Source organism: Anomaloglossus baeobatrachus, chromosome 12 (genome assembly GCF_048569485.1).
Source record: "Anomaloglossus baeobatrachus isolate aAnoBae1 chromosome 12, aAnoBae1.hap1, whole genome shotgun sequence".
NCBI classification, from domain to species: Eukaryota; Metazoa; Chordata; class Amphibia; order Anura; family Aromobatidae; genus Anomaloglossus; species Anomaloglossus baeobatrachus.
The window spans coordinates 99272305-99294586 of NC_134364.1; the positions used below are offsets into that span (position 1 = coordinate 99272305).

The 22282-nt window shown below is 53.7% G+C and overlaps 1 protein-coding gene across 1 annotated transcript in view; it reads left to right on the forward strand.

Annotated features, from left to right (window-relative positions):
* LOC142258170 (methyltransferase-like protein 25B) overlaps positions 1-22282 on the forward strand; it is a 46479-nt gene that overhangs the window by 3583 nt on the left and 20614 nt on the right. The window contains exons 2-5 of the mRNA XM_075330665.1: positions 224-335; positions 3613-3734; positions 4926-5139; positions 5240-5302. Coding sequence (XP_075186780.1) covers positions 224-335; positions 3613-3734; positions 4926-5139; positions 5240-5302 — 511 coding nt within the window. The remainder of the gene's footprint in view (positions 1-223; positions 336-3612; positions 3735-4925; positions 5140-5239; positions 5303-22282) is intronic.

Sequence of the window (22282 nt, forward strand, 5' to 3'; positions counted from 1 at the left end):
ACACGGCTCGGCAGCAGATGATAGGATTAGATACACGGCTCGGCAGCAGATGATAGGATTAGATACACGGCTCGGCAGCAGATGATAGGATTACATGCACGGCAGCAGATGATAGGATTAGATACTCTACTTGGCAGCACATGATGATAGGATTAGATACACGGCTCGGCAGTAGATGATAGGATTTGTAGTCCTCTTTATTCTGACTTCTCCTCTTCTCCAGGATGTCTGGTGTCGGGGGACGGGTCAGGTCTCTGGAGCAGAACCAGCTCCTGGCAGGGGACATCGCTCGCGTCCTGTCTCTGTACGGCTTCATCACAGATTCGTACATAATTGTAAGTATTCCCACTGTCAGACCGGGAATATATAACACTGGGGAGGATTCTTTACAGAGGGCGTCCTCCTCCTGGGATCCGCTCCACAGCCTCTGGGCCTAGTGCCAGTCCATTACTGGTGCTGGTGCCGTCTGCACGGCTGTTGGAGCGGCGGCACTGGAGCCGGGAGTGATCCACGGGAGGGAAATCACTTGTTAAAATCTAGTCCTAAGCGGAGCTGATCTGATGCTGATGAGACGTCATTCAGGGGATCTGATGGTCCTGGTGTGTAGTGGGAAATTTATTATCTTTTGTCTCTCCAGACCCCAGAGGATAATAACGGAGTAGAAAAATAACACACTTCATACTCTTCTGTCCCCTCCATGCTCTTCTGTCCCCTCCATGCTCTTCTGTCCCCTCCATGCTCTTCTGTCCCCTCCATGCTCTTCTGTTCCCTCCATGCTCTTCTGGCCCCTCCATGCTCTTCTGGCCCCTCCATGCTCTTCTGGCCCCTCCATGCTCCTCTGGCCCTCTCTTGTTTTGGTGCTTCAGGCTTTTCTTTTGTTTTCCATCTTCTCCACTCTTTGGTGCCTCTAGGCCTCAACATCATGGCATCACATAAGGCCCAGTCAGCGCCTGAGGGGACGAAAAGACTGAATCCCGAGGGAAGTAGGGTATTATACACAGGAGGCTTCACAGCACACTTTATATACCTGTCTGCTGCACACATTCACGACAGTGTTGCATGTACACTCAGCCGAGCTACATTCAACACACACACGGCTCTGCTATATACACACAGCTGTGCTACACTCACACACTGCTCTGCTACACTCACACACTGCTCTGCTACACACACATGATAACAGAGAGTGATAGAAGAAGGGTCTTAATTCCGCGCCAAGGACTCAATGGATCCAGGAAGAGATTAATGCTTCTGTAATAACATGCACAAGTCTACGCGTTTCTGGAGACACAGCTCCCTTCATCAGGACATTGGCAATGTGCAATTGGCAATTGGCAAAGGATGTTCTCTTGCCAATGTCCTGATGAAGGGAGCTGTGTCTCCAGAAACGCGTAGACTTGTGCATGTTATTAAAGAAGCATTAATCTCTTCCTGCATCCATTGAGTCCTTGGCGCGGAATTAAGACCCTTCTTCTATCACTCTCTGTTATCAGCCAACTTTGGGACTGCTGCCTGGACCTGGATCTTATATATGCCTGTATAGTGGTTGCGACTGGCACAACCATTATAGGTGAGTGTGTTTTCATTACATATCTTCCTCCCCTTTTGGGGTAAGACCCTATTGCGCTTTTCTTTCCACGGTTTCTCATCTGCTACACGCACAGACACGCGGTTCTTTTATATACATGTGGCTCTGCTACATTCACACACAGCTTTGTTACACGCACACACTGCTCTGCGATACTTAAAATGGCTCTGTTATATACACACATCTGTGCTACACTCACAAATTTCTCTGCTACAGACACATAGACACATAGTTCTGTTATATACACACAGCTCTGCTACACACACAGCTCTATTATATACACACCGCTGTGCTACACTCACACACTGCTCTTCAACACACACTGTTCTGCTACAGACACAGACACGTAGCTCTGTTATATACACACAGCTGTGCTACACACCCACACACACACCTCTGCTACACACACTACTCTGCTACACTCACACACTGCTCTGCTACACATACAGATATACGGCTCTGCTACACTCACACACTGCTCTGCTACACATACAGATATACGGCTCTGCTACACTCACACACTGCTCTGCTACACATACAGATATACGGCTCTGCTACACTCACACTGCTCTGCTACATTCACACACTGCTCTGCTACATTCACACACTGCTCTGCTACATTCACACACTGCTCTGCTACACACATGACTCTGTTATATAAACACACCTTTGGTACACTCACACACTGCTCTGCTACACACACAGATACGCGGCTCTAGTATATACACACAACTGTGCTATACACACTGCTCTGCTACACACACCCTGCTCTGCTACAACACCGCTCTGCTACACTCACACACTGCTCTACTACACTCACTGCTCTGCTACACTCACACACTGCTCTGCTACACTCACACACTGCTCTGCTACTCACACTGCTCTGCTACTCACACTGCTCTGCTACTCACACTGCTCTGCTACACACTGCTCTGCTACACTCACACAATGCTCTACTACACTCACTGCTCTGCTACACACTGCTCTGCTACACTCACACACTGCTCTGCTACACTCACACACTGCTCTGCTACACTCACACACTGCTCTGCTAGACACACACTGCTCTGCTACACACATTCGACTCTGCTACACACACTCAACCCTGCTACACACGTGCGGCTCTGCTACACACGCGACTGCTACATATGCACACAACTACTACACACACATACTGCTCTGCTACAAACACAAAGCTGAGCTACACTCACGTGGCTCTGCTACACAGACACTCCACTATGCTACAGACATGTGGCTCTGCTACACAAATACAATTCTGGTACACATGCAGCTTTGCTCTACAAGCATGACGCTCTGATCCACATACAACTCTGCTGCACACACGCTCAGCTCACCTACACTCACTCTCAGCTCTGCTGCACACACGTGGCTCAGCTACATACAGGCCCAGGTGGATCTGCTCCATACACGCACACTCGGATCTTCTACACACACATTTGCGCAACTCTACTACACATATAAACGTGTGAGTCTCTGATTGTGCTGCACACTTGTACGTTGCTCTGCTACTCACACTAAACATTACCACAGTTTGGAGTTCCTTCCCGACATGTGGCTGATATGGCCTGAGAGGTCCGTCTGCTGCTCAGGTTGTGCGGCCTCCGTGCAGACCCCGCGGCCTCCGTGCAGACCCCGCGGCCTCCGTGCAGACCCCGCGGCCTCCGTGCAGACCCCGCGGCCTCCGTGCAGACCCCGCGGCCTCCGTGCAGACCCCGCGGCCTCCGTGCAGACCTCGCGGCCTCCGTGCAGACCCTGGTTTTTCGTCTCCTGATAAGATCGATCAGTGTGAGGCAGGAGCAGGGAGCAGATCTCTCTGTGGTCTGGTAGACGCTGTATCAGGAGAAAGCTGCCCCTGCAATACTTTTATTTATTGCTAAAAATTACATCTTATAGTTTAAAAACATACGGTACTTTTGTGCCATTCATGCTAGACAGAAAAAATAAGTCCTACGATGTTAAATGTTGCCATATTTGACTCTACTTAGAATCCTTTTTTTTTCTAGGAATTTTTCACCAACAGCCTGTGGGAGACGCTGCCCGTGTCTTGGAGATTAGCGTTATCAGACCTGACTGCCCCGGACTTGGCCGATCTACTCTTATCGGACAGTAACGCAAGGAATACAAGGTAGATGAATGCAAGTTATCTGGTACACACACAAAGCAGCTATCATGTTGGTTTCTTTGTAATCAACAGTGCGCATTCACGAGCTGAGCCCGCGCCATACACAGCCGGCACCCGATAGTAACTGATGTAATGTACAGTGCACTCTCAGGAGCTGAGCCTGCGCCATACACTGCTGGCACCCGATAGTCACTGATGTAATCTACAGTACGTTCTCAGGAGCTGAGCCCGCGCCATACACAGCCGGCACCCGATAGTCACTGATGTAATGTACAGTGCGCTCTCAGGAGCTGAACCCGCGCCATACACAGCCAGCACCCGATAGTAACTGATGTAATGTACAGTGCACTCTCAGGAGCTGAGCCCGCGCCATACACAGCCGGCACCTGATAGTAACTGATGTAATGTACAGTGCACTCTCAGGAGCTGAGCCCGCGCCATACACAGCCAGCACCCGATAGTAACTGATGTAATGTACAGTGCACTCTCAGGAGCTGAGCCCGCGCCATACACAGCCGGCACCTGATAGTAACTGATGTAATGTACAGTGCACTCTCAGGAGCTGAGCCCGCGCCATACACAGCCAGCACCCGATAGTAACTGATGTAATGTACAGTGCACTCTCAGGAGCTGAGCCCGTGCCATACACAGCCAGCACCCGATAGTAACTGATGTAATGTACAGTGCACTCTCAGGAGCTGAGCCCGCGCCATACACAGCCAGCACCCGATAGTAACTGATGTAATGTACAGTGCACTCTCAGGAGCTGAGCCCGCGCCATACACAGCCGGCACCCGATAGTCACTGATGTAATGTACAGTTCACTCTCAGGAGCTGAGCCCGCGCCATACACAGTCGGCACCCGATAGTCACTGATGTAATGTACAGTGCACTCTCAGGAGGTGAGCCCGCGCCATACACAGCCGGCACCCGATAGTCACTGATGTAATGTACAGTGCACTCTCAGGAGCTGAGCCCGCGCCATACACAGCCGGCACCCGATAGTCACTGATGTAATGTACAGCGCACTCTCAGGAGCTGAGCCCGCGCCATACACAGCCAGCACCCGATAGTCACTGATGTAATGTACAGTTCACTCTCAGGAGCTGAGCCCGCGCCATACACAGCCAGTACCTGATAGTTACTCGTGATGACAGACAAGCACTTAAGTGACATTGTTTGTTTCCTATCCAGTTACCGGTCAGTATGGCCGCTCAGCCTCTTAGCTTTGAAGGTCACCGTGCAGACCTTGTCCTTCCAGCGAACGCCACGTCCTGACGCGGACAGCGCACACAAGAAGAGACCGGCCGAGTTCCAGTCTAACCAGTGTCAGAGCTCCTTACTGGATCCGCTCTTTCGGAAACACGTGAAGCCCAAAAAGCAGCATGAAATACGAAGGCTGGGGAAGGTACGGGGCGATATGGCGGACACACGCACACACACAAGTCATTTTATAAAACCTCTCGGGGCACGGTCTGCTCAGCTGGTAATTTCCTATTATCCCACAGCTTGTAAAGAAGCTTAGCGACGTGACCGGGTGTGACCGTGTAGTGGACCTCGGCAGCGGCCAGGTAAGGATATTCATGATGACTGACTGATGGACGTATACAACGATGTTCTTGGGGTGTTCAAATGCCACCACCATACGTAGAACAATTCTAAGTACTCACATCTTATTTAAAGGGGTTATGTCACATTTTTATAAATGGGTATTGTCAGATATGGCTTGTAAAAGTGAGTAAATTTGCAACTTATTGCCTGTGAATATTTTCAACCGTTCTTGAGATGTTAACATTTATTTCTTTGTCGCTCCATTGGGAGACCCAGACTATTGGGTGTATAGCTTCTGCCTCCGGAGGCCACACAAAGTATTACACTTTTAAAAAAGTGTAACCCCTCCCCTCTGCCTATACACCCTCCCGTGGATCACGGGCTCCTCAGTTTTATGCTTTGTGTGGAAGGAGGCACACATCCACTCATAGAAAAAAAAAAAAAAATTCTCATACATAGTATGACAGAAGAAAAGAGGTCCCCTATGGGGTCCCCGGCATGCTCCCTTCTCACCCCACTATGTCGGCGGTGTTGTTAAGGTTGAGGTACCCATTGTGGGTACAAAGGCTGGAGCCACATGCCGTCTCCTTCACCATCCCTTATGCGGCTCTGGGAGAAGTGGGAGCCTCACCGGTCATTCACCTGCTGAGACCGTGCTCCATCCGCAGCCCCTGGTGGAACCTGCTGGACCGGAGCGTTTTCATCCCCAGGGACCGGGCCCTGCACCTTCAAGGTACTCTGTGTCCCGATGGGGGGACGGTACGGGGAGAGAGGTCGCCTCTCTCCCCAGTAGCGCCGTCCGTTGTTTTTTCATTGCACTTCCGCGCCGGCCGTGCCTGCTTGTCGGGCACGGCCTTAAATTTAGTCCCCGGCTTCATCGCGGCCTAGTCGCGAAAAATCCCGCCCCCGGGCCTGCTTGTCAGGGGGAAGGGCGGTATTACCGAAAGAGAGCTGGAGCATCTTTGCATGCCTCCCCTCCCCTCTCATGGACCACTATGGGGCCTCCAGATTCCCGCCTTTTACCGGCGCCGCCCATGGCTCCAGTCCCCCCTTGAGAGTTTCGGCGGCCATGTTTGGCATTCTGCCGGTGTATGCTGCAGCTGCACATCTCTACAGCTCTGGGGGACGCACGACAGGGAATCTGGAGGACACCAGCGGTTGGTAAGCCACACCGGTCACCCGGTGCTGGTTCCCCTAGGGTGCCGTGATATATATCTACATATATTATATATTTCTTTGTCGCTCCATTGGGAGACCCAGACAATTGGGTGTATAGCTTCTGCCTCCGGAGGCCACACAAAGTATTACACTTAAAAGTGTAAAGCCCCTCCCCTTCTGCCTATACACCCCCCGTGCATCACGGGCTCCTCAGTTTTTATGCTTTGTGCGAAGGAGGCTGACATCCTACGCAAATGGGACAGGAAGTCGACGTCCCTCGACAGGAACGTCTCCCTCTCTCAGGCAGCCAAAGCTTCCCTTCGGTGGTGGCTTCTTCCCACTTCATTGTCGAAGGGGAAATCCTTCCTACCCCCATCCTGGGCGGTGGTCACGACGGACGCGAGTCTGTCAGGGTGGGGAGCAGTCTTTTTCCACCACAGGGCTCAGGGTACGTGGACTCAGCAAGAGTCCTCCCTTCAGATCAATGTTCTGGAGATCAGGGCAGTGTATCTTGCCCTAAAAGCGTTCCAGCAGTGGCTGGAAGGCAAGCAGATCCGAATTCAGTCGGACAACTCCACAGCGGTGGCTTACATCAACCACCAAGGCGGAACACGCAGTCGGCAAGCCTTCCAGGAAGTCCGGCGGATTTTGATGTGGGTGGAAGCCACGGCCTCCACCATATCCGCAGTTCACATCCCGGGCGTAGAAAACTGGGAAGCAGACTTTCTCAGTCGCCAGGGCATGGACGCAGGGGAATGGTCCCTTCACCCGGACGTGTTTCAGGAGATCTGTTGCCGCTGGGGGATGCCGGACGTCGACCTAATGGCGTCCCGGCACAACAACAAGGTCCCGGCATTCATGGCACGATCTCACGATCACAGAGCTCTGGCGTCAGACGCCTTAGTTCAGGATTGGTTGCAGTTTCAACTCCCTTATGTGTTTCCACCTCTGGCACTGTTGCCCAGAGTGTTACGCAAGATCAGGTCAGACTGCCGCCGCGCCATTCTCGTCGCTCCAGACTGGCCGAGGAGGTCGTGGTACCCGGATCTGTGGCATCTCACGGTGGGCCAACCGTGGGCACTACCAGACCGACCAGACTTGCTGTCTCAAGGGCCGTTTTTCCATCTGAATTCTGCGGCCCTCAACCTGACTGTGTGGCCATTGAGTCCTGGATCCTAGCGTCTTCAGGGTTATCTCAAGAGGTCATTGCCACTATGAGACAGGCCAGGAAACCAACGTCTGCCAAGATCTACCACAGGACGTGGAAGATATTCTTATCTTGGTGCTCTGATCAGGGGTTTTCTCCCTGGCCATTTGCCTTGCCCACTTTTCTTTCCTTTCTTCAATCAGGATTGGAAAAAGGTTTGTCGCTCGGCTCTCTTAAGGGACAAGTCTCAGCGCTCTCTGTGTTCTTTCAGAAGCGTCTTGCCAGGCTTTCTCAGGTACGCACGTTCCTGCAGGGGGTTTGTCACATTGTCCCTCCTTACAGGCGGCCGTTAGAACCCTGGGATCTGAACAGGGTTCTGATGGCCCTTCAGAAGCCACCTTTCGAGCCTTTGAAGGATATTTCTCTTTCTCGCCTTTCGCAGAAGGTGGTCTTCCTAGTAGCAGTCACATCACTTCGGAGAGTGTCTGAGCTAGCAGCGCTGTCATGCAAGGCTCCTTTCCTGGTGTTTCACCAGGACAAGGTGGTGCTGCGCCCGGTTCCGGAATTTCTCCCTAAGGTGGTATCCACCTTTCATCTCAATCAGGATATCTCCTTACCTTCTTTTTGTCCTCATCCAGTTCATCAATGTGAAAGGGATTTGCATTTGTTAGATCTGGTGAGAGCGCTCAGAATCTACATTTCTTTGTCGCTCCATTGGGAGACCCAGACAATTGGGTGTATAGGCTATGCCTCCGGAGGCCGCACAAAGTATTACACTAAAAGTGTAAAGCCCCTCCCCTTCTGCCTATACACCCCCCGTGCTCCCACGGGCTCCTCAGTTTTTATGCTTTGTGCGAAGGAGGCAGACCTGCACACATAGCTCCACAGATTAGTCAGCAGCAGCTGCTGACTATGTCGGATGGAAGAAAAGTGGGCCCATATAGGGCCCCCAGCATGCTCCCTTCTCACCCCACTCTTGTCGGCGGTGTTGTTAAGGTTGAGGTATCCATTGCGGGTACGGAGGCTGGAGCCCACATGCTGTTTTCCTTCCCCATCCCCCTTAGGGCTCTGGGTGAAGTGGGATCCCATCGGTCTCCAGGCACTGAGACCGTGCTTCATCCACAACTCCTGAGGAGCCTGCTGGATAGGAGCCGGGTATCGTTCAGGGACATGGCCCTGCTACTTTAAGGTACTCTGTGTCCCCGTGGGGACCGCGCACAGCAACACTCCAGCATTGCTGGGTGTGCTAGTGCACCGGGGACCGCGTCGCTGACCGCCTTTGTGCCATTATACACTGCAGCGTCGCTGAGTGTGTTTGTGTATGGGGACTACCGCGCTGACCGCCGCTGCCATTGTTTTTACTGAGGCGCGGCTGGGACTGTTAGTGCGCCGGGGACTCTGCGCCGGCCGCGCTTATACGGCGGCCGCGCTTATAACTCGAGTCCCCGGCTTTTTGGGCCTAGTCTCCGTTTCTTCCCGCCCTCAGCCCTGCCAGTCAGGGGAAGGGCGGGACGCTGTACAGCACGGCAGCACTGAGGGCTGGAGCATGCTTTGCATACTCCACCCCCCTCACTGTGCACAGTGAGGCACCAGCTCCCGCACTTTCTGGGTCACGCCCACGGCTCCCTCCTCTCCTCAGGACGCCGGCAGCCATTCCTGTCAGCTCCTAGGACGCTGCAGAGGGGAGACAAACTCTGGGGGACCCAGGCAGGGATTCGGGTGGCCACACAACCGCTTTAAGCGGGCGGTAAGCAGCACCTGAGGTGCTGACCCCACTTGTGTAGAAGTGTGTTTATAGTTTATATGTTTGCAGGCTATACTTTACACTGTATGGTGCACAGTTGATTTCTGGCTATATACCCTGTTGTGTTGCTCAAAGGACAAGGGTGCCAAAACACAGGCTTACTATGCTGCCTGCGCCGCATGTACAACCTCGCTGCCGGCAGGTTCCACTGACCCTCATGGTGGGCCCCTGTGGCACTTACTCAGCCGGAGCCTCTGCTAAGGGGGGCCCAGGGGGAACAACCAGCTAACACTGTCCAGGTGACAGGGACGGAGTTTGCAGTTTTTACTGACAGACTTTCTGAGACTACGGCTAAAATACTAGAAGCTTTGCAGTCCAGACTGGTATCTCAGACCAAGGGCACTGTGGAATCACTGCCCCCTAGTTCCCCTCAGTTGGAACAACAATGTTCCCCCGGGGTGTCTCATAGATCCCAGGGTGAGGTCTCTGACACGGACCGCAGTCCCAGACCGCCTAAGCGAGCTCGCTTGGAAATCCCCTCGACCTCATCACATTGTTCAGGGTCTCAGAGAGATGACTCTCTGTATGATGAAGCGGAGGTAGCTGATCAGGATTCTAATCCTGAAGCCGCTCTCAACCTTGATACCCCTGATGGGGACGCCATAGTGAATGATCTTATTGCGTCCATAAATATGATGCTGGATATTTCTCCCTCAGCTCCTCCAGCAGAGGAGTCACCTTCTCAGCAGGAGAAGTTCCGTTTCAGGTCCCCCAAGCGTACAGCGAGTATGTTTCTGGATCACTCCGACTTCAGAGAGGCAGTCCAGAAACACCGAGTTTGTCCAGATAAGCGTTTTTCTCCATCGTTTCATTGGGGGACACAGGACCATGGGTTATGCTGCTGTCACTAGGAGGCTGACACTAAGTAAACAGAAAAAGTTAGCTCCTCCCCAGCAGTATAACCCCTGAGCCAGAGGCGGACTCAATCAGTTTTTTGCTTAGTGTCGTAGGAGGCTGATGTGGGCCGACTGGGCCCTCTTCAGCCACTTGATTTTTTGCGTATATTTTTTCTTTTTTCTCGGCGGCGCTCGTCGCTCTCATCTGTTGGAATTCTCTTTTTCTGCAGGTATCGTGTCTCTACCTCAGCCCTCGCAGCCCGTGTGGGTACCACTCCCCTGGGTCGCAGAAGCTTGAGTTGTCGGGCCCTCTCCCCCGTCCAATTCCACGGTACCACTCCCGGGTTGGCACGCTGGGCTAATCCTTCCTGGGCACCTCCTATTCACCCTGCGGTATCACCCCAAAGGGTGCAAGGGCATACAGCAGGGACTGGACCTCACAGCGCGTCTGGATGATGATGGGGCCCGCAGCGCTGCTTCACTACAGGGGCTCCCTGCCCCCACCGGGTCCACCTCCCTGCCTGCCTGCCTGCCTGCCTCACCGGGCCTACTCACCGGGCGCCCCGGCCACGTCCTCTCCCAGCGCTGGAATCCACCCTGACGGCCGGTGCACGGATGTCGCTGCCGCGCCGCCGCCCCCACAGGTAGAACCGCCGGTTTCTACATAACCCGGCGCTGGCTGCTTCTTTTTAGGCTCCGGCCTGGGCCGCATCGGGCGACAGAGCGCACGCACTGCCGCCGGTCTTCGCAGCTGCGCTGCAGCCACCGGGCAGCCGGCCGGTACCCTCCATGCTCCGGCAGCCTTCAAAATTTAGGCCCCGGCTTCGGCCTTGTCCCCGGCGTCCTAGGCCCGCCTCCTTGCCGCAGCGCGATTGGCCGCCGGCCGCTCGGTCTACACCCTCCTCCCAGCCCCAGGCATCACAGGAGGGGGCGGTGGAGGTTTTTTCCCGCTCTCCTCGGCCCCCCCCCCCCCCCAGCATCCATTTTAAAAAAAAAAAAAAAAAAGTGACTGATTATAGCAGTCTCCCTAGTCTGCGGATTGCTGAGGCTACAGCAACCCTCATATGGAGGAAAAGTAGCCAACATTAGCCACGTTCTCTGAACGGTAGTGGTTGTTTTCTGTTTCTTTTGTCATGGGCTCAGTTTACTTCAATATGTAAAGGTAGACATACATGTATATATATGTATATTAACTCTTACGGGCACAATACAGGTTGAGAATTTAATTAAAAATTATGGGATTTGTTTGATTCAATGGGAATTTTTTCTGCATTTTTTCTGCAGCATAATGTCTGAACCTGTTTTTTCTTGGATCATGACTCATTGTTTGAGATCCTGCAGGTGCTTTTTTATGTACATATATATATATATATATATATATATATATATATATATATATATATATATATATATATATATATATATATATATATATATATATATATATATATATATATATATATATATATATATATATATATATATATATATATATATATATATATATATATATAGATATAGGTATATTAACTCTAACGAACTCTTATTCGGGTTCTTGGTTTGCATAAGAGGTACAGTGGGTTTAGGGCTGTTCTCTCAGTTATGAATTCCCCCGAACGTTGTCATTAGTACTTCCAGCTTCCGCGGGCCCTGGCACTGCACGCACCGGTATCCCGCACCGGCAGGCGGGTTGGCGCCCTCTCTCTCTCTCTCAGTCCCCGCATACCCGTGCTGACGTCCCTGGGGTGAGTGCGCATGCGCTGCGCCCCTGGGCTGTCGTTCTGCCGTGACCATGGTGAGTTGGGTCCCGTACTAAGGATCCTTTCCTCTGCCCAAGGCGGACCCGCCAGGTCTCGTCTTCTGCGCCCCCAAGGTTCACCTTACTCCCCAGGTCCAGACTGCCTCTCCTCTAGTAGTCTTTCGACCTCTCGGGAATGGCCCAGGCGTTTCCACCTCTGCTGGACTTCGAGCAGGAGTACCGGGATGTTTGGCACATGACTAATAGCCGGGTAAGGATAGTGAGTCAAGCCTTAAAGGTACGAACAGTCCTTCTCTACGTGCACGCACCGGGGGAGGTGAGTCCCGTACCAGGGACCTCACCCGCTGCTCGAAGCGTACCCGCCAGGTCTCGCCTTCGGCGCCTCCCCCTGGTTTTTCCTTCATTCCCAGGTCCAAGCTCCCGATCGTCCAGAAGCTTTCCGACCTCTCTGGGGATGACCCAGACGTACCACCTCTGCTGGATTCCGAGCAAGCGCCGAGGTTCGGCGCATGACGATTAGCCTGGAAGATACGGTGAGTCAGGCCATATGGCCACGGATAGTTCTCTTCTCCTCTCTGAGCACACAGGTCTCCGTTAAGACCTTTCTAGAGGACCCATGATGTTTGTCAGTGGACATCCAATAGTTCGCAGAGCTACTGCTCCTTCACAGACATCAGCCAGACTGGACGTTACCAGCGGTAAGTCTTGTTATTGTCTTTATTCATTCTCCAAGGGGCCCCGGAGAGAAGTGGCATGCCCCCCTGCGATCGACTCGACAGGTTGCCTCTTGGCTTATCATCCCTAAGGTGACGTCTCTCAGGGACTGCACGGTCTCCCTACGCAGAGGACTACATTCCATCTCTGCCGATCAGAACGGGTTGACATCTTCGGTAAGTTCCTTCTCATCATAGCCCTGGCACTTTAACAGCCTCACGGTCTGAGCCTATAGCAGCAGTGTGACCACACGTCGAGGCCTCTGCCTCAGGAGCTGGATCGCGGAGGCGACATCTAGAGAGTCGCTGACCTTCCTTCCACCTTTAGGTGAACGTCCCTTCGGACATAGGTTAGTCCAGTGGATCCCCTAGACTACGTGAGGGTAGTGGACATCTCTCCATAGGCTACGCGAGGGAAGGGCACATCTCTTCCCAGCATCGGCACAGACGCTCAGGATCGTCGCCTTCACCGCTCGGCTCCTGTCCGTTCGAGCCGCAACCGTCAGGGCGCCGCTATTTCTCATCGTCATTTCTCGCTACTAGGGCAGCTGTTCCACCGGTTGGAGTCCTTTCAGATCCCGGCCCGGTAGATCATCCCCTTAGGCATGTTTTTCGAGACCGCCATAGGGAAGTTACTCTTCACGCTGGAGTAGTTTTTCCTTCCCCGCACCAAGTTGGGTTCGATAGGTTAGTCCGCAGCGGCTGGGGGAGGTGATAGCGGTGGTACACTTACCGGTGTTCATCCTTGCCCTTTCCCTTCCTAGTGGACCAGCTTTCGTGTCCGGTCCCTGGGAAGATCCCCTCTACGTCTCCTCTGGGGAATAGCATCAGCCATTACCAGTCTCCTATGCTAGGGTGGGCTTGTCCACTTTTCCACAGCACGATCCCGAGGAACACCCCCTATGTGTGGTCTCCCCTTCAGCATTCCAGGATTTCAGATCCATCCGGTTAGACTGGTTACGTTTTCTTCACTGGGGCGAGGTTGTTCCGGTCAGGTTCCAGTCGGACCATGCCACAGCGGTGGCGTGCATCATCCACCAGGGAGACGCAGGAAGTGTCGTGCAAAAGAAAGACGTCAGGAAGATCTTGCTCTGGGCCGGATCTCGCGCTCTCTAATCTCAGCAGTTCACATCCCTACCGTGGACGTTTGGACGGCCGTTTTTTTTTTTTTTCTTAGCAGGAGGGGCCTCGCCTAGGCAGAATGGCTCCTCAACCGGGTAGTCTCCAGCCAGATCTACGACGAGGGAAGACCTCCAGTCGTGGTCCTATTTGCCACCCGATCCAGCTTCTAGTCAGGTGACGACGCCCTCGCCCGGCTGTGAGGCCGGTTCATTTTTTTCATTTTCTTGGGCATCTGCCTACGGCTTCCCATGATCTCGAGCTCCTCAAGAGGGACCGAGGCAGAGGGTGGCTATGGAGGGGTCCAGGCGAGCATAGTTCACAGAAGTCACTCAATCCAATCGCAGAGGCCCTGGGGCGCTTTCCAGACCGTCCAGTTCTTCCGTGTCGAGCCCTCTCTGCCACCAGGACTTAGAAGCCCTAAGTTTCCCGACCTTAAGAGCGGATCCCGGGTTCTTGCTCGCACAGGCCGGTTGACAAGAAAGATGCAGACAATGTTGGAGACCGGGGAGCTGGTTCCCTCGAAAGTGTATTACCACACGTGTGGCATTCCTCCGGGGGGGAAAGAGCACATTTTTCTTTCCTCTCTCTTTCTCGCTCCTTTCCTGCACTACTGCCATGCTGACAGTCAGATCGGGATGCGGCTTTCTAGCGCGTTCCTCTAGGGGCCTGGTGTCGACGCGGTCATTTCAGTTCAGAGGCTTATCACTTCTCGTCCCACGACCAAGGTGTTTCACGCAGAGAAGCGTCCATCTAGCTCGGCGGCATCGCCGTCCACTAGTGACGTGGGACCTTAATCTAGCGATGGGTTCACCTCACGACTCTCGGTTTGAGCTTTTCCGAGGGCTTCTTACTCCCACATGTTTGGATAGGTGGGCTCCTCGTGACCGTCTCCTTGTCCCAAGGGGCATCAGGGCGGACAGCTCTCTCTTGTTGCCTTTGTTCCCCCCTTTTTTTCCAGGTCCTCCAGTAGGGCAAATGAGGTGCCCCAGCCACTACCCTCCCTTCGGTCCAAGGCAGCCCGCCTTCCTTCCAGATAAGGTGTTTGGGGTTTCGGGTTCGGTTCTAGTACCTTCTCTCAGCCTGAAAAGAGCCTAGTCCGTTCCTGAACGGGTACGAGCCCTCAGTAGGTGTGCCCTTAGGACCGCACTTTTCGGTCTACTCCGACAGTCAGTTCATCTTTTCAGGACAGTTCCTCTTTTCATCCGGTCCCAGGAGGCGCATGCTGGCGCCCAGGGCTAAGATTTCCATAGGGATCCTTCCGTCATAGGTGAAGCCTATCGCATGGAAAACGGACCTCCGCCGTTTTTTTCTACCGTCCAAGGAGAGTCTCTTGGATGATTGGACTACAGACGTTGACGGACCGAGGTCTGCCGGGCCTCCTACTGGTCTAGTAGGCAGTCCTTTACTAGTTCCTATCAGGTCACACCCAAGCTTTGGCAGTGGCCAGTCTTGCCGTTATCTTTGCGGGCGGCAGTAGCACACCGGTAACCAGGTAGGTAATTGTAGGTCCGGGTCGAGCCCGACTGGAGGTAGCGGTTTCCTACCGATCTCCGGTGAGGGTTCTCTTCCCACCCAGGGACTGCTTTTGGACATCCCATGGTCCTGTGTCCCCCAATGAAACGATGGAGAAAGATAGATTTTTGTGTACTCACCGTAAAATCTCTTTCTCTGAGTCTTCATTGGGGGACACAGCACCCACCCTGCTTGTGTTTTTTGGGTTACATTTTACCGGTCTGTTGCCTCAGTGGCCTTATTCCCAGGCCATTGGTCGCACGTCTATTTAGTTATAGTTTTTTCCTTGTCTTATTCAGGATTGTTTGGTTCTCCTCCTACTGCTTGTGCACTAAACTGATTGAGTCCGCCTCTGGCTCAGGGGTTATACTGCTGGGGAGGAGCTAACTTTTTCTGTTTACTTAGTGTCAGCCTCCTAGTGACAGCAGCATAACCCATGGTCCTGTGTCCCCCAATGAAGACTCAGAGAAAGAGATTTTACGGTGAGTACACAAAAATCTATCTTTTCCAAGCGCCTTAAGGATACACGTTATCCCTTCCCCCCCTGACGTGGTCAAGGGCTGGACTCAGTGTCCCAAGGTGGATCCTCCAATCTCTAGACTGGCGGCTAGATCCATAGTTGCAGTTGAAGATGGGGCTTCACTCAAGGATGCCACTGCCAGACAGATGGAGCTCTGGTTCAGATCCATCTATGTGGCTATCGGCGCGTCTTTCGCTCCAGCATTCGCAGCAGTATGGGCACTCCAAGCTATCTCAGCGGGTCAAGCCCAAATTGACGCACTCACACGTACGTCTGCGCCGCTAGTGGCTTCCATAACCTCTCAAACGTCGGCATTTGCGTCCTACGCTATTAATGCTATCCTGGACTCTGCGAGCCGTACGGCGGTTGCAGCCGACAATTCGGTGGGGGCCTTGTGGCTACGGGAACCGCCGGAGGTGCCGCTACCAAGGCGGCTTCCTCATGACATACGGCAGCCTCACACCGCATCCTCGGTCGGTGGCAGGCTCTCCCTCTTCTGCGACACCTGGCTGCCACAGGTAAAAGACCGATGGGTGAGAGACATTCTGTCTCACGGTTACAGGATAGAGTTCAGCTCTCGTCCTCTGACTCGATTCTTCAGAACATCTCCGCCCCCCGAAAGAGCCGATGCTCTTCTGCAGGCGGTGGGCACTCTGAAGGCAGAAGGAGTGGTGATCCCTGTTCCTCTTCAGCAACAGGGTCACGGTTTTTACTCCAACCTGTTTGTGGTTCCAAAGAATGACGGGTCTTTCCGTCCTGTCCTGGACCTACAACTGCTCAACAAACACGTAAAGACCAGGCGGTTCCGGATGGAATCCCTCCGCTCCGTCATCGCCTCAATGTCCCAAGGAGATTTCCTTGCATCGAGCGATATCAAAGATGCTTATCTTCACATCCGATTGCTCCAGAGCATCAGCGCTTCCTGCGCTTCGCCATAGGAGACGAACACTTTCCAGTTCGTGGCACTGCCGTTCGGCCTGGCGACAGCCCCCCGGGTTTTCACCAAGGTCATGGCTACAGTAGTCGCGGTCCTCCACTGCCAGGGTCACTCAGTGATCCCTTACTTAGACGATCCGCTAGTCAAGGCTTCCAAGAGGCATGCCAGCACAGCCTCAACGCTACTCTGGAGACTCTCCAGAGTTTCGGGTGGATCATCAATTTTCCAAAGTCAAATCTGACACCGGCCCAATCGCTGACATATCTTGGCATGGAGTTTCATACCCTCTCAGCGATAGTGAAGCTTCCGCTGAACAAGCAGCGTTCACTACAGACGGGGGTGCAATCTCCCCTTCAAGGTCAGTCACTCCCCTTGAGGCGCCTCATGCACTTCCTCGGGAAGATGGTGGCAGCAATGGAGGCAGTCCCTTTCGCGCAGTTTCACCTGCGTCCTCTTCAATGGGACATCCTACGCAAATGGGACAGGAAACCGACGTCCCTCGACAGGAACGTCTCCCTCTCTCAGGCAACCAAAGCTTCCCTTCGGTGGTGGCTTCTTCCCACTTCATTATCGAGGGGGAATTCCTTCCTACTCCCATCCTGGGCGGTGGTCACGACGGACGCGAGTCTGTCAGGGTGGGGAGCAGTTTTTCTCCACCACAGGGCTCAGGGTACGTGGACTCAGCAAGAGTCCTCGCTTCAGATCAATGTTCTGGAGATCAGGGCAGTGTATCTGGCCCTAAAAGCGTTCCAGCAGTGGTTGGAAGGCAAGCAGATCCGAATTCAGTCGGACAACTCCACAGCGGTGGCATACATCAACCACCAAGGCGGGACACGCAGTCGGCAAGCCTTCCAGGAAGTCCGGCGGATTCTACTGTGGGTGGAAGCCACAGCCTCCACCATATCCGCAGTTCACATCCCAGGCGTAGAAAACTGGGGAGCAGACTTTCTCAGTCGCCAGGGCATGGACGCAGGGGAATGGTCCCTTCACCAGGACGGGTTTCAGGAGATATGTTGCCGCTGGGGCATGCCGGACGTCGACCTAATGGCGTCCCGGCACAACAACAAGGTACCGACGTTCATGGCACGGTCTCAAGATCCCAGAGCTATGGCGGCAGACGCCTTAGTTCAGGACTGGTCGCAGTTTCAGCTCACTTACGTGTTCCCTCCGTTGGCACTGTTGCCCAGAGTGTTACGCAAGATCAGGGCCGGCTGCCGCCGCGTCATCCTCGTCGCTCCAGACTGGCCGAGGAGGTCGTGGTACCCGGATCTGTGGCATCTCACGGTCGGCCAACCGTGGGCACTACCAGACCGACCAGACTTGCTGTCTCAAGGGCCGTTTTTCCATCTGAATTCTGCGGCCCTCAACCTGACTGTGTGGCCATTGAGTCCTGGATCCTAGCGTCTTCAGGATTATCTCAAGAGGTCATTGCCACTATGAGACAGGCTAGGAAACCGACGTCCGCCAAGATCTACCACAGGACTTGGAAAATATTCCTGTCGTGGTGCTCTGCTCAGGGTTTTTCTCCCTGGCCATTTGCCTTGCCCACTTTTCTGTCCCTCCTTCAATTGGGACTGGAAAAGGGTTTGTCGCTCGGCTCCCTTAAGGGACAAGTCTCAGCGCTCTCTGTGTTTTTCCAGAAGCGCCTAGCCAGACTTCCACAGGTACGCACGTTCCTGCAGGGGGTTTGCCACATCGTTCCTCCTTACAAACGGCTGTTAGAACCCTGGGATCTGAACAGGGTGCTGATGGTTCTTCAGAAACCACCATTCGAGCCTATGAGGGATATTTCTCTCTCACGCCTTTCGCAGAAAGTGGTTTTCCTAGTAGCAGTCACTTCACTTCGGAGAGTGTCTGAGCTAGCAGCGTTGTCGTGCAAAGCCCCTTTCCTGGGGTCTCACCAGGACAAGGTGGTTCTGCGTCCGGTTCCGGAATTTCTCCCTAAGGTGGTATCCCCCTTTCATCTCAATCAGGGTATCTCCTTACCCTCTTTTTGTCCTCATCCAGTTCACCAATGTGAAAAGGATTTGCACTTGATTAGATCTGGTGAGAGCACTCAGACTCTACATTTCTCGTACGGCGCCCCTGCGCCGCTCGGATGCACTCTTTGTCCTTGTCGCTGGCCAGCGTAAAGGGTCACAGGCTTCCAAATCAAGCCTGGCTCGGTGGATCAAGGAACCAATTCTCGAAGCTTACCATTCTGCTGGGCTTCCGGTTCCCTCAGGGCTGAAGGCCCATTCTACCAGAGCCGTGGGTGCGTCCTGGGCTTTGAGGCACCAGGCTACGGCTCAGCAGGTGTGTCAGGCGGCTACCTGGTCGAGCCTGCACACTTTCACGAAACACTATCAGGTGCATACCTATGCTTCGGCGGATGCCAGCATAGGCAGACGAGTCCTTCAGGCGGCGGCCTGTAGGAAGGGGCCGTTTTACGGCTCTATTACGAGGTATTATTTTACCCACCCAGGGACTGCTTTTGGACGTCCCAATTGTCTGGGTCTCCCAATGGAGCGACAAAGAAGAAGGGAATTTTGTTTACTTACCGTAAATTCCTTTTCTTCTAGCTCCAATTGGGAGACCCAGCACCCGCCCCTGTTTTTTTGTGTACACATGTTGTTCATGTTGAATGGTTTCAGTTCTCCGATATTCCTTCGGATTGAATTTACTTTAAACCAGTTTATAATTTTTTCCTCCTTCTTGCTTTTGCACCAAAACTGAGGAGCCCGTGGGAGCACGGGGGGTGTATAGGCAGAAGGGGAGGGGCTTTACACTTTTAGTGTAATACTTTGTGCGGCCTCCGGAGGCATAGCCTATACACCCAATTGTCTGGGTCTCCCAATTGGAGCTAGAAGAAAAGGAATTTACGGTAAGTAAACAAAATTCCCTTCATTCGGAACGGCTGTTTAACCCTTTCCCATATACCCTCAGTGGTTGCTCTCCTAAGGGGCACTTATTGCTTGCAGCATGTCGTCCACAAGGAGCAAAGCCCTTAAGACACAGGTTTTTTTCGCAGCCTGTACCTCTTGTGGGGCTATGTTGCCTGCGGGATCCACCTACCCTCACTGTGATCAATGCTCGACTCCTGCCACGCTTGCTCAGCCGGAGCCCGGGGCACTTGTGGGCCCCTCGGCTCATGTAGATCTCCCTGCTCCTCCTGAGCAGGCTGCAGGGACAGAGTCACCGTCATTGGCCTCTTTCGCTGAGAAACTCTCTCAGTCACTTTCTCAATCCATTGCCCAGTCTATGGACAAATGGTCATCTAAGCTCCTTGAGGCTTTGCAGTCCAGACCGGGCTCTTCACAGGCCCCGGCCCCTGTTAGTTTGTCTCCTCCAGGGCCTTCTCGGTCCGCGCCGCAGCGCGCTCCCAGGATAGCCCCTAGGTCCCAGGCGGAGGACTCCTACCCGGATCGCAGTCCCAGACCGGCTAAGCGGCCTCGCTGGGACTCTTCCCCGGCCTCCTCATGCTGCTCTGGATCTCAGCTGGAGGACTCTCAGGATGACGAGGCGGACGTGGGAGCTCAGGGCTCTGACCCTGACTTCGCCCTCAACCTTGATACCCCTGAGGGGGACGCCTTAGTAAATGATCTTATTTCGTCCATCAACCAGGTGTTGGATCTCTCTCCCCCGCCTCCACCGGTAGAGGAGTCGGCTTCTCAGCAGGAGAAACACCAATTTCGATTCCCCAAACGTACGCGCAATACGTTCTTTGATCACTCTAACTTCAGGGACGCTGTCCAGAAGCCCAGAGCGGTCCCGGACAAGCGCTTTGCTAAAAGGCACTCTGACACGCGTTATCCCTTTTCACCTGAGGTCGTTAAGGGCTGGGCGCACTCACCCAAGTTGGATCCGCCAGTCTCTAGATTGGCTGCTAGGTCCGTTGTGTCTGTTGCCGATGGCTCATCCCTGAAGGATGCCACTGACAGACAGATAGAGCTCTTGGTGAAGTCTATTTATGAGGCCACGGGCGCGTCTTTTGCCCCGGCCTTTGCGGCTGTATGGGTTCTCCAAGCAATCTCAGCATGTCTGACTGAGATTAATGCTGTCACGCAGAATTCTGCTCCGCATGTGTCTTCCTTGACCTCTCAGGCATCAGCATTTTCGTCCTACGCCATGAACGCCGTCCTGGACTCTGCTAGCCGTACGGCTGTAGCATCCGCTAACTCCGTGGCAGTCCGCAGGGCCATGTGGCTGCGCGAATGGAAAGCAGACTCTGCTTCCAAAAGGTTCTTAACTGGTTTGCCTTTTTCTGGCGAACGTTTGTTTGGCGAATGGTTGGATGAGATTATTAAGGAATCCTCGGGAAAGGACTCCTCCTTACCCCAGTCCAAACCTAAGAGACCTCAGCAGAGAAAAATCCAATCGAGGTTTCAGTCCTTTCGTCCCTCCGCCAAGCCCCAATCCTCTTCGTCCAACCAGCCGGAGAAAGGCCAGAGGAACTCCTATGGGTGGCGGTCCAAGTCACGCCCCCAAAAGGCCGCAGGAGGCACTGCCTCCAAGACGGCCTCCTCATGACTCTCGGCCTCATCTAGCCACATCCTCGGTCAGTGGCAGGCTCTCCCACTTTGGCAACGCCTGGTGGCCACACGTTCAAGACCGATGGGTGAGAGACATTCTGTCTCATGGTTACAGGATAGAGTTCAGCTCTCGACCTACGGCTCGTTTTTTCAGAACCTCCCCACCCCCCGCACAGGCAGACGCACTGTTTCAGGCTGTGGACGCTCTAAAGATGGAAGGAGTTGTGATTCCCGTTCCCCTTCAGGAACGTGGTCGCGGATTTTACTCCAACTTGTTCGTGGTGCCAAAAAAGGACGGGTCTTTCCGTCCCGTTCTGGACCTCAAGCTGCTCAACAGACATGTGAGAACCAGATGGTTTCGGATGGAATCTCTCCGCTCGGTCATCGCCTCGATGTCACAAGGAGACTTCCTAGCATCGATCGACATCAAGGATGCTTATCTCCATGTGCCGATCGCACCCGAACACCAACGTTTCCTGCGTTTCGCCATCGGGGACGAACACCTCCAGTTCGTCGCATTGCCCTTCGGCCTGGCGACAGCCCCACGGGTCTTCACCAAAGTCATGGCATCCGTCGTGGCGGTCCTGCACTCTCAGGACCACTCGGTAATCCCATACTTGGACGATCTCCTAGTCAGGGCCCCTTCTCGGGTGGCGTGTCAACGAAGTCTTACCGTCACTCTGGCGACTCTCCAGCAGTTCGGGTGGATCATCAATTTCCCGAAATCCAAGTTGACGCCGACCCAATCACTGACTTACCTCGGGATGGAGTTTCATACCCTTCCAGCGTTAGTCAAGCTACCGCGGGACAAACAGCTTTCTCTGCAGGCGGGGGTGCAGTCACTTCTTCGGAGTCAGTCACACCCCTTAAGGCGCCTCATGCACTTCCTGGGGAAGATGGTTGCAGCTATGGAGGCAGTGCCGTTCGCGCAATTCCATTTACGGCCACTCCAATGGGACATTCTTCGCAAATGGGACAAGA